We start from the raw sequence: 13283 nt of genomic DNA, 5'->3' as shown, positions 1-13283 counted from the left end.
TCTCTGATTATGTGAGGTCTTTTCTGTTTATTGAGGGGAGGGGATTATTTGTGTTGTTTTGTTTTAGCATCATTATGCAGGCTTTATTTGTGTGACAGTAATCTTGCATACTACCCTCATACCATCGCATATACTGGATGCTGTGCTTTCAGATTGTCTATACTTACTTTTCTAAGCACTGAAGAACAAGTGCAAGTATGCAAGTAATATTTGTCAGGCTTCTTATTGACAAACACATTTCAGAAAAGTATGTGTATGCAAGGATTTCTCTTTTCTTATGACTTCTTTAAATGTAAACCAAGATGGATTTATCCATCTTATTTGAAAACACAAAGATACAAAAACTTAAATATGTTGCACGCTTACTTTAAAAGAACAGCTGGTCTCATACTTTTAGTTTGCTTTTGGCAAAATTCCAGTTGAGATGTTTTCTGCCAAAAGGTTACTCTGATCAGGCTGGTGCAGTCTTTTGCATTGGTGCAGGTTTTATTTGTTTATTTCTTCCTACAGCTGTTTAGTATTGACCAAAAGGATCATCCACTCTTCTGTGCAAGCCTAATACCATTTTAATGTGTTTCCTTTATGTGCAATCCTGTGACACTCTGCACTGTATTGTCTGGAAGTTCTTAGCTCTGTTTTTTTCCCACCACAAAGTAGATATTCCAGAATGAGTGCCAACATGATTTTGCAAAAATTATAGAGGTCCAGGAGTGTATTATTTGTTGGATGGGTTTTATTTGCTTCAGTACGCACTGAACTGCAAGTTAAACAGCCTGATGTTTGCAAAGCAAGGCAAACACAGTAAGATATCAGTAAGAAGTTGAAATTGGTACAGATAGAGTGGGTGGCCACCCATTGACCTGTCCTTGCAGATAGTTCCCAAGCTTGCTAGAGATGAAAGTTATGAGTTCAGTAGGCGGATACGAGAGAAAATGGGATTTCTTGGCTAACTGGAGGTTCATTTGCAAAAGATGGCAGAGTCTGAAGAAAGTGATACATTCAAGAGAGAATTCACCTCTGAATATTTAAGTCCTGCTACTTATGCAGGTTTAGTTATTTCTAACTTTCTGTGCCACCTTCGGATTTTCTAGTAGCTGTACTGCAACTTTCTGTTCTGTTATCTTTTCTTGCAATTGTACTTTTTTCCAGGATTATGGTTTTGTTTTAAGTAATCTGTTACTTTCAGTATCGTAGTCAGGTTTGTGAAACTAGATGATGAAAGCCTGTAAGGTTTTGTCTCCCTGCCTCTTAAGCATGCAGTTATAAAAGTCAGCTAGAGGTGTGTGTTTGCTCAGTTCTTTCCTGATGTACAGAAAGAGAATGGGGTGAGAGGTGGGTCTTCCCCTGACTTCGGTTGTATCACAGGCGATGTCCTCTCTGCAATGGGAGAAGTAAGGACAGCTTTGCACTGATATGCTGACAAGCAGTGATGATCGTAACACAAAGGTGATAGTTCCTCATCTTGGATGAGGCTAAGGGATGCTGTGAAACCGAAACCTTTATAAGAGCTGGGATTTACCTAGAACTATACATTATCTCTTGTGCTTTCCTTGAAAAGAGTGAGAAAATAGTTAGTTGAGTTTTGTAGTTTTTAGAGGACCCTTCATGTTATGCCACCTCATCTGATGACTTCTACTTTGTTGTCAAGTATCTGTGAATGCACTGTTTATCTGCAAAACTTAGTAAAACAAGTCACGTAGAGAGCCAGTTATTTTTGACCTGTTGCTGATAGTTAGTCATGTGAAATTTTCTTCAAGTTATCGGAATTGTTCCTTAAGACTGGTGGTAAAAACAAACATAGACTATGAATGTTGTTAGCCTGCTGGGCAGTGGTACAATAGAGTCTTTGTTCTTACGGAGTACTTAATTGTAAACTGGGTCATGAAACTAGTGCCTTCTGATTTGAGGAAAGGTGGGAAAATACCAGCTTTTTAAAGAACCTTTAACTGACTTGTGGACCGTGTTGATTGTTCACTTATTTATATTTTTCAAACACAGTTAAAAATAAAGGAAATATTGTGTCTACAGTCAAAATAATTTGTTACTAAAGGAGTGGGAAATGGTAATTTCCTTCACACAAAATATACGCTGTGCATCTGTTGGGGAAGATGGCTAAATCCAGGAGCTGTTTATTGGAGCAGAACGTTGTAAAGGAATGAGAAGTTGGATTTCACTTGTATTTGAAAAATGTTTCAGCAAGTGTTGTGAGGTCAAGGCTCTTTTTCTGCTGTTATGCTAGTCTCTGGCATGCAGCTGATGTTGGTCATTGGAAAAAACATCTTTCCCACAAAGACACCTTTACCACTAGCAGCTAAATTGGTCCGTAAGGCATAGTTAAGTGTGATGTCCTCTACTACTTGGGTTCTTCAGTGTACTGTTCTGCATGCTGGGTTGAGCTACAGCAGTCAGACATCCCAGACTTGCTGTGTCAGGAGGATATTTGTAGTTCTTTAACTGTTACCTTCAGATCTCCTTTGACACTGGACAAGCCACAAGATACTGTATTGTTAAAATACTTATTGCAAGAATGCAGACTGTTTACAAGGTTTAGGGGCAGGTACATGGTATTATAATTCAGCTGAATACTCTAGGTTGATAACAAAGATTTTTTTCATAGCTGTCTATCTTTAAGCATGATTTTAAGTAAAAGCTTATTATTATTATCATCATCATTATCATCATCACCATTATTATTTACCCAAACTCTCCGTACTGTTTTATTTGGATGTTAGTATTCCCTCTAAGCATTCCTGAGATACGTACCTTCTTAATAACACTCTTAACTTTAGCAATGGTTCTAAAGGCCTATTGATGGTTTTCCTTATCCCCTGTAACTCCCAATTAGATGTGCTGATGACCCTAGGGAAAAAGCTAGAAGGGTTCTGTCCAGAAAGCAGAGGGAACCTGTTAATGTCTGTCCTGGTGCTTAACTAGCCATGAACATAAATGTTAACTTGTTGTAATGCAAACACTCCCTTCCGGCACAGCGTGCTTTTTCACATCAAAATACGTTGTCAATTACGCCTTATAGAAGCATACAAATGAGAATAATGAGTGGGTCTTAGTAGGTTTTGACTAGACTTAAGAGTAATCAGCTGCATTAGATTGATAAAGGTTGAGAGAAAATTTACTCTGTGTCAGTTTTGAAAACTGTAACAAAACAGTTATGGGTGGGTTTGGTGTTTGGAAGATACTAATTTCGATTTTAGTCATGTTGAAATGCAGCCTGGGGAAAGGAGGCTACATAGTGGCTGAAGGGTCACTAACAAAGCTTTCTACAAGTAAATTAATGCTTTCAACTTCTTTTTTCCAAAAGATTAGTTTGGCTTTTGTATGCTTATTAACCTGTGCTTGTAGGTGTTGTTTGTAACAATGTGGGCTGGGGGAGGAGGATTAAAAATAAGGAGAGAAGAGCAATATTTAAACTGAAGTGTAAGACTGACACAAGAAGAAATAGATATGAACTGCTTATGACTAAAATGGGAAGAATCAAAACTGTACTTTATCTCAGGAAGTGGTTTCCAGTACATGTTCAGCTGCTGCTCAGTTCCTCATGGGTGTTACCAGTTGTCTGCTTTGACTTGCTTCCTATTAGCTGCACTAAAAAATTAAAAATCATTGTCTTGATAGAAATTTCACTTATCAAGTACTAATGCTTCAGGTTAGTGGCTTGATCTACATCTGGATAATAATTAACAGTAAAGATCAAAATTCTCAGGCATCAGTAATTTGAAAGTGCAGCATCAAGTTGCTTGTCATCCTTGACTGACTCAGCTCATTATGGCCTCACAAGGTTAGGAGTACAAACGCAAGGGGCAACAAACTACAACGTTTGTTTTAGAGGCTCTGATGTGAGTGTTGGTGGAAGGTGCAGTGGCCATTTATACATGCCTGCATCATTACTTTTCAACAGCATCAAAGAAAAAGCTGCTTCTTTGCACTGAGCATGGATTTAGATATTTTTGCTGTACATTGTCCTGTAGGCATGCTCCTTAACAGTTGTTATGCATCAGGATCCGTGCTGATGGCTTTTTGTCCCTCACATGTGTGTTAATTATTCAGCAGATCAAAATCAGTCAGACTTTCCTGTGGACAGTAAAACTTGTCCAACCAATCTTGTCCCTTAGCTGGAAGACTTCTGTCTTTGGTAATGACATAAAGTATTAAGCAGTTTTGTCATGGACGATTATGCAGTTGCATCACAATCCAGCCTGTCTTAATTATTCTTTTCTCCATATTGCCTCAGGCTGTGACCTCACAAGCTAAACAAGGTCATGCTTGGCTACAATTAGAGAAGTCAAACAAATTCAGTGCTACAGGAAATATTAGTGATTCAGTAGGTAAGGCAACACCCCTGAGTGAATGTTTTCCCTGTGTCCCAGACTGGTAAAAGGTGCTGTAGCTTGCATGATGAGATGTAAACCTGTGATCCTTTGTTAAAGTTTCAATGCTATTCCTGGTAAAAGTGCAGATGTTAATTCAGGGCTCCTGCCCAGGTCTAGGTTCTCTATATATTTCTAATTTCTGTTTTAGTAGACCCACAGTATCCTCTTGCACTTGTCTTAAACTGTTCTTAGAGTTTCTGGAAAACATTTTTGTTCCACAGGTGGTGACATGTTTACAGTTGGCAACAGATCAATTTGCAGAAACAATGGTCCATTTCGAGATCTTTTGACGTCAAGGAATTTATATTCATGTAAGAAATGTCAGGCCAAAACTGAAAAGCTGCCAGATTGTTTTTTTTTCTTTCTTTTAATGTGTGCAGAATAGGGTTTTTTTGGCTTGAATATACATATTTGCAACATGGTCAAATGTACTAATGCCTACATATTTTTATTTTCCATAGGATTCAAGTGCCCTGTATGTTCAAAATTTGTATCTTCCGATGAAATGGATTTACATCTTGTGATGTGTTTGACAAAACCAAGGATAACCTACAATGGTAAGAAAGAAGTAAGGTGATAATTACTTATCTATTTTAAATAAATTTAATTTAAATAAATTTAAATAAATTTAATAAGATGTTCTGGTAACTAATTCAGTGGACTCAGAAATGGTGTATGTTTTTTGCTTACTTATTTTTTCAAAATAATTCCCAAGAACTTGGTCTTTTATACTGCTTGCCAATATAATTTACACTGTCAACTTGTTCTACAAGTATAAAATTATTCCTATTTGAGTTTGTGTATTCCTTTTTTTTTTTTGGCCTTGAGCAAATATTGGTCAGTGTCTGTTTAGTGCCCACTTGAGATGTGTAGTTTAAATGTCTTCTCATCTAATGACATCAAGTAGTGAGGTGGGTCAATGAAGTCTCCTTCTGGGGACATTATTAAGGACTGTTCCTTGGCGCCCTGTGTTTCTGCACCTTATTCAAGGAAATCACCCTTTCCTGAAGGTGCTAAAGAACTTTCTCCTTCAGCTGACTGTGAATGGGATACTTCATAAAGACTTGTAGAAATGTATGTTTCACCTTCATTTTTTTGTGGGTTTAGTGAGACTTTTGCCAATGTCAAATAAATCACCTGCAGTAGCTCTATTTTTGTCCATCACTAAGTGCTCCTAGGCAACCTTTGATGCAAGGCAAACAGGACTTTTGCCACTGTTGGGATCAAACCTTTGTATTGGCATGGCTTACACTGACAGTCAGTTCTATGGCAAGCACACAAAAAGGTTTCAGAGAACTAGGAATTAGAAAACCTTACTGAAATCTTAAGTGCCTCCTTTGGCAGAGCTGCCCTACGATCAGGAAATCTTATGATGCCTCCTGAAATGAGCTTGTTAATCACCAGACGTTACACGTGGAATATGTGAGAACAGAATGCGATTAGAAATAAAATGTAGAGGAGAGAAGGCTGGATTCTTTTTGGAGGTGCAGAGGAAAAAGTTGAGAGTGATCATAAGCGGCATCAGGGAAAAATCTGAGTCAATGTAAGGTAGAAATGCTGCATAATGAGGGTGGTCAGGCACAGTAGCAGGCACCTGAAGACGTTGTGCAACCTCCATCCTTGAAGATGATCAGAAATTGACTGAACAAGGCTCTGAGCAACTTAGTCTAACATGGTCCTGCTTTGAGTGAGGGACTGGACCAGAAGACCTCCAGAGGTCCCTTCCAACATGAGTGAGTTAGTTGTATAAATAACCTGCAGTTATGGGCTCTTTGACCCTCCTGGCACCCTCGCTGTTATGGTATCCTACACTGGATTTTTTTTTTTAAATTGGAAAAAGTCTTGAAGGGTGGTTGGCCCACCTTATTCTTTGTTTGGACAGCAATAATGCTTGGTCTTAATTGCAAAAATAATTTGAAATCATATACTTAGAGTTGTGAAACCCACTTCAAAGCACAGCACTTGGGAAAAGTAAAAATTTCTTTTTTCTCCTGGTGTTGCCACACATATATATTTGGGAAGGTTGACTTCATCTAACAGAGGGGGCCTTGTTTCTCTTTGTTTTGCCTTTTGTAAATTAGGGCCGAGCGTGTTCCAAGATAAGTTGTTAGAAATCTGTGCGCCAAGGGATGTTGAACATCAGAGAGGCAGGATGGTCTTCCCAGTCAGGGAGGGATAATGCACTTGGGATCAGTTACGGCAGAGGAGGAGGCGGCAAGCTGGCAGAAAGCAGCAAGCTCTGGCACTAATCAAACTGTTGGGATGTCCACAAGTTATGAGTTGACCAACTGAAATCCTTTGCCCGTGATGCTCCATACATGTGCATATGAATCCACTCAGCTGACTAACTTATTTTCAAAGAAATAGCAATTACATAATGTAACCTCTCAGTCTTGTTTGTGATGTTCATTTGTATCACAATGGTGCCACAGTCAATCTCTCTATTGTGGTGTGTTTGGGGTTTTTTTTCGTTTGTTTTGTTTTTTTTAATGTACTGTTTCTCTCAACTGGCACACGGCTGATTGGAGCTCCTTTGGGCCATCTTGCTACCATTGCACAGTCTGTTAAGTCAACAAACTTCCACCTAAATGAGCAGAAGTAAAACTTGTGAGTGGCACCTGAACCCACTCTCTGGATAATCTGCAGCAGGACTAAAGCAGTTGTTGATAATACGAGTTAATACAAGCAACATGTAATTTCTGAGTTTAGGAGTGTGTCTGCTGTATAGAGAGCCTCAAACTCATTCTGGGAAATGTTTATATAAGCTTGAAAGGAGAAAACTACTAAATTATGTAGGCTGGTTTGAAAGAAACACTTAGAAGTACGGTCTCATTCTCATAAACTCTTAATAGAAGTGTGCATTGATCCCTGTAACTCCAGTTGGTTAGCTCCTGGAGTCGTGGACTAAATCTTAAATTATAGCCTATAGCTGGTTATTCAAATTACTGCAGCACAAAGAAATTGAGGATATGGCAAGTGAGTTGTACAGCTCTCAGTTGTTACTTTGTGGTATGATTGGAATCCGTTTAATGAGGCTAATGAAAGAGAATTAAATAGCAGATTGGTAACTTAATGCTGCAATGATTACAGGCCCAGAAATTGTGTTTGAATGTCTAAACACATGCTTTTTTTTCTTGTATATTTTGTTGTTTGCCATGATGACATCATCAGTGATAGATCTGCCTTTATGTCATAAGCCGTAAGAAGGGTGTCTCAACTTTTCCTTAAGACAAGAAAAGATGCCTTCTTCCAAAACAGAAGGCATCTCTCTGTGCTTTACTTTCTTACTGTTATCTTGGCCTTAAGCCATACATACTCAAATAGAGTCAAGTAGGCATCATTTGCTTGTGTTGGTCACTGGTGGTTTCCCAGTCCTATTAGCACTTGCAGGGGAAAAAAAAATATATATATATTTCCCCTCACCTTCTTTTCTCGCTGAATTTTGTGTTGCAAGTAGTTGAAGGGAGCATTAGACTTTGCAGGTGGTGAGATGTTAAAAAATTTAGCAGTTAGATTGAACTGTGCTTATGTCTAATTCTGTTCTAGATGTGTTTCCTCATGATACTGTAAATGTATTGGTTGTTCTTCCTAAGAAACAACAGGGAGCAAATTGTATGTATTTCGTCTTTCTGAGAAGACAAACCTTTCTTTTTAAGTGTGACTCTGAGGCATACAGTCTTCCCCCCAAAAAATGTTATAAGACTGTTTAGATGTGATTTGAAGTTTAAAAAAATTAATGAGTCCTCCCAGCCAATCTCTTAATTGCTTTCTGAGCTACCTTTGTGCATTGCATTTGGCAGTAGGAAGGGTCAGGGAACTGCAAACTCTGGCAGCTGTCTGATTTACATGTGTTTTCTGAAAGAGAGTGGTCACACACTTGTCCCAGTTCTATGCTGGAAGTTGTGCTGATTTTCATATAAATAAATCACTACATTTTATTAGCCTTATTCTTTCAAAATCATGTGACTTGTCTGCAACAGAGATCTCATTGCTTACTCAGTTTGGCATATAAAAAGAGCTTTTTCTTTTTTCTGTGGAACTTTGTTCCAAGTACCTCTTAAACTACTTGTGGTGCTTACACACGAGCCAGTATCTAGGCATTTTAATGCAAAAGCTGGTTAAGTGAATGGAATTGTGCAAAAACATTGTGGTGTTTGGTGTTACTGTCTTAAATAGCTTTGCTCTTTTTTTAGCAATTAAAAACTCTTCACACTGTTATTTGCTGAGAAGCCACAGCAGGTCCAATGCGCTGCTTAGCCACAGGTTGCTAAAAGGCAGTTTCAGGAGGAAAGTGGCTTACTTTCTAGTTGACAGATTTTCTTGAAAACCACTGATGAAATATTATATAGTCATACCTATTCCCTTGAGCTTCTCCAGAGTGTTAATGAGGCCCCTTGCATCATCTTTTTCGAGTTTGCAGGGAGCCCTCTTAGGGGCTATTCTGTGCAAGGGGATGCTTAAAAGGTAGCCCTGCGTTTTGGTCAGGTCGGGGCATTTACTTGAATAACACTCAGTGGTTTGGAAGCAACTTGCCTTTTTAACTCCTTGCTGATTAGACCTATCTGGTGAAGTTTAGGTTTTTAATATAATTATTGTTCATTTTGTGTTGTTACAGTATTGGTGCGCTTTTTTTTCACCAGAGGGTGTTTTATAAAAGAATTCTGTCTTTAGGGGCACTAGTTTTAGAAGCCTTTCAACAAATGCAACTAATTCCTCTTGAAGAAAGCTTGCAGTTGGTTCTGAAGCAATTTTGGTTTTCATTTTAAAATGATTTTGTTTGTTCCTCAGAACACTTTGTAAGATTATTGTTGTTATTGTTATTATTGTTATTGTTGTTGTTATTGTTGTTGTTATTGTTATTATTGTTATTGTTATTATTCCCCTCTGAGAGCAGGGACTAGCAGCTTGGCAACTGGCCGGATGAGGAAGACAGTGACCCCGGAGAGCTAGGGAGAAACAGTCAGCTCACTGGACTGGTTGGCTGGCTCAGTGAACCAGCCTGTCCTCTTTCAAAAGTTATGATTGAATTAGCACTTTCCTGTGGAATATTTTGGGTTTCATCAAGTCAACATTTCGTATCGGAACGCTGTTCTACTGGAAACTTTCTAAGCAGCTCTTCTTAAAGCCGCTTGCTCAGGTGTGGTGCTGTTTTCACTCAGGCCACTCTGCATTTAATTCAGATATGGCAGTGGGTCTGATTATTGACCAGCAAATTTACTGAGGTTCATTTTAAGGGGAAAAGCTTTTGCTATTGTAAATTTCAGAGGGAGAGCGTTGAGACATCCAGTATGTGAGCTGCTGGAGGTTTTCTCCTTACTCAAGGTAACAACTTTGCAATTATTCTTTTTAAATTACATAAGTGAACTTTTTAGCCCTATCACACCAAAAAAGAGGAGGGGGTCAAACATCACAGATAGCAGGGATTATATATATGAATTTATATTTAAAATTTATCCAGCTCTGTATTGAATGGAGGATTAGTATGTGGAAAGACTGTTACAGACAGGATATTGAAAATTAAGGTAGGTGTACTGGAAGGAAAACATGAGTGAAACTCAGTGTGTTCCTCCTGTCTGGCAATGTACTTTGTCTTCTGGGGTGTTTGAATCTAACACCATGCATAGCTAGCCAAATATTCCCGTGCCGTCTAACCAAACTCCAAGTGACTTGTGCCACAACAATGCAACCGATTTAGATTAGCACGGATGCAAAGCAGTGTTTTGTTATGAGAATTTAAATACACTGTTCCTTTTAAATAAGTTTGAGGTATTGGGATAAGTTTTGTCTTGTGAGGAAAGAGAAATGCTTGTAATGCCACATGCTGAGGCCTGCTTGTGATTGAGCGTCAGAATCCGGAGCTGGAATCTGCATGAGCAATAATCCTGCTAGAGGAGTTGTCGACATCTAAATGACAGCCATAGCATATGCATTTTGATCAAAAGCAGAGACTTGAAGATTGGCACGAGTCACCTAAAGGACTAAAAAAATATTTTGGAAACATTCTTTGTGAATGAACTGACAGAATTTTTTCTAACACAAGTTATAAGCTTTGTTGGTTGGTGGCTGTTTCAGCGTCTCTGGCGCAAGCTGATTGTGCTAGAACTTTCTCAGTTTATATTGCTCAGTAGAAAGGAAGAAAAATAGTGCACCTTAACCTAATGTTTGGACGACTGAAATACGTGAGTCTGGTAGTTCTGCCCACTGCAGTGACTTGATTTCCTTGGTCACTTCTGTGCACAGAAAAAAAAGGAATGTATTTTACTTAGGGCTGATTCTGTCAACTGTTTTGACTGATGCACTCAGAACTTCAATGTGGAATGGAAAGAATTGCTAACTTCAAGTTCACTTCTCTACCAGGGTTCTTGAGATTATAGCCTAAAAGACCTTGCAAAAGGGCATCTTGCCAGTCTGCCTGGAAAAGCTTAAGCCTTCCTCCTAGTCCTCACCTTTAATAGGACTAGACTTTCAGCAAAGCAGTAGAAAATAATACTAAGGCAAATCAGTTTTATTTTATTCCACTTTACCCAAGGTATAAAATTCTCCATAGAATTTTCTCAATTCTTCCATTTTTGGAGTTTAAGAAGATTCTTGGCTAAAAGTTTTTAGTTTTTTCCTCTGCCCTAGACGGTTCTGGGCTCTGTCCTCAGGGGTACTGGGGAGGGAGAAGAGCATACTTTGTAAGGTAGTTTAACAGGTCATGTAAAGAGACGCTTACCCTGTGCTTGCAGTTAAAATAGCAACATTTACTCTTGTTTTGATCTTGTGTACTCATGAACATCTTCCAGAGTATGTAGGAGGTCCGTTCAGTTTCCCTGATGCTTTAAAATTGTTTTGTTCAGTAGTTCTTGGAAATAATTAGAACTATTGAACATCTGTTGAACTTTGAGACTTTTGCTTAACATGGTGACAGTAGAACATTACTAGAGTAAATAAAATTTTAATCTCAGACATTTGCACAGCTGTTACTCTGAATTGGTATAATATCAGCTCAGACTTTTCATAGCTTGTCTTGAAAATCATTGTTACAATTTTAAGGAAGGAAACTGTGTTTGAAGAACTTGATTAAAATATATTGATTAGTTTGTACTTCCTCCCTTTGGGAATTGTTGGTAATGTTTGAACAAGAAGGAAGCTTTCACTGTTTTTCACCATTATAGGCTGTGGATAGCTACTCGTGCAAACCAGACTGCCAAGAGGAAGAGTGGCAAACTCTAGCTCTTCCTCCCTTTTGTTCAATAAAGGTGTATGTCTTTCCAATCATCCCATGTCTCTCCTTCAGCAGTTTTTGGTACCTCACAGCAGAGAAACACTGCAAAAGCAGCCTGTTACAGTTTGTGTGTGTTGGGAGGGAGGTTGGTTGTTTTAAAGAGTAATGCTGACAAATATCACTAAATAAAACCACAGTTAAGTTCAATGTGTACCTACCTTCTAAAGGGGGTAGGTCCTGCTTCAGTGATCCCATTTCAGCCTCAGTCAGTGGATGAACTGGGTCAGCTTGTGATAGCATGGAGTTGCAGCACTTTTGAGGCTGCAGTTTCTTATCTTTCCTCCACACCCACAAACTGTCAACCCTTTGCTACGGAGCCAGAAAAGTAAGCTGTGTATTTCTAATGGTGTGGCTGTGAAGAAAACTCCTGAAATGGGAACATAGGGTAACTGAGATGGAAGTGCTTCGAATGTCTGGAACAGCCGTTCCCAGAACTGCAGACTACCCACCCCATTTATCTTGGTAAAATACAGTCTTGGAGGTTTAGTGGTGGTGGTTGAGGGATCAACATTGCTTATTATTTTACTCTTCATGTAACAGAAAGGGAGCCATAGAATTGTAAAGAAGCTGTGACAGCTCACTTTCATGGTGCAGTTCAGGGACGCTCAATAGGTTATGCTGAACTTTCCTGCTGTAATGAAGTAGAGTTGACATGTTTGCATCCTGCTGAGGAGGACACACTTCAGAGATCACATCCATTCATATCTTAAACTTTTTTCTGATACTTTGTGAATGAGACTGGCTCTTTTAATGAATTTGGGGGGAGAAGGGTATTTAGTGGGTGATTCTCTGCATACTTTCCCTTGAGCCGGGCCTAAAATCTGCTGAACCGAACTTCCTGTGACGAACCCATCACAAATCACTCCTGGCCAAAATAGCTGCAGTGTCACTTCACACTTACTTCAGTTCTTGAGAGTGGAACAACACTTTTTTTTTTCCCTCAGTACATTGGAATTACCTTTATATAAATGCATACATGTGCCACGGTGATATTTTATATGCAGCACTGGATAAATACAATAAAGCTTTTGATAGCTATAGAAAAAGCCTGGTTGTTTCTGAAATAGAGAAAACAGGATCATTCATGTACTGAATAGCTCAAGTTGCTTCTTTTCTTTAGAGGCTACTCCTAACCTCATATACTGCCGTTGTCTTGCTTTGGTACTGACAGTGCTGCTAAAGTCAAATGACAATTCTTGTCCTAGAAAATTACAGATACACCTGTGAACCAGTGCCGCAAAGAACATCTGTGGGTGATGCAAGGAGTGATTCAGATCAGGTTAGAAGAGGACTAGATATATTGCACTGTATTTCATTGTGTTTCTCTTATATAATGGCAGCGCAATGCTGCATGCAGGAGAAAGCTAAGGGACAGTTTTGTTCGCTCAGTAGCAAATGCTCACTGTGCTGTGACTCTGCATCATGTGATGCAGGCAGACAGGAGCTACCTTCCATGTCTTACACTTAATCAGTCTTTAGCTTTGAGAGGTCATTCGGAGGATGTCATAAATCGTGTCTGCAAACTGCTGCAGTCTTGTGACTGCTGGGAATTTAGCTTCAGGGGAAATAATGTTCCTAGTTTTGTATGGTAATTCTGCAGTCTTTAAAGCTGATACCTCTAAAACCTTGAA

General features: G+C 38.9%; 1 protein-coding gene across 2 annotated transcripts in view; it reads left to right on the top strand.

The window, feature by feature from the left end:
- The window catches only part of ZNRF2 (zinc and ring finger 2), a 59120-nt gene that overhangs the window by 26204 nt on the left and 19633 nt on the right, over positions 1 to 13283 (top strand). For both annotated transcript variants that reach the window (XR_012658984.1, XM_075083351.1), the window contains exon 2: positions 4847 to 4942. Coding sequence is in view for 1 of the 2 variants with exons in the window: in XM_075083351.1 (XP_074939452.1) it covers positions 4847 to 4942 (96 nt within the window). In the remaining variant the exon portion in view is untranslated. The remainder of the gene's footprint in view (positions 1 to 4846; positions 4943 to 13283) is intronic.

This window comes from Phalacrocorax aristotelis, chromosome 2 (assembly GCF_949628215.1).
Source record: "Phalacrocorax aristotelis chromosome 2, bGulAri2.1, whole genome shotgun sequence".
Taxonomy (NCBI): domain Eukaryota; kingdom Metazoa; phylum Chordata; class Aves; order Suliformes; family Phalacrocoracidae; genus Phalacrocorax; species Phalacrocorax aristotelis.
Note: the sequence above shows the minus strand (reverse complement) of the source record. Positions and strands in the feature narration are given on the sequence as shown.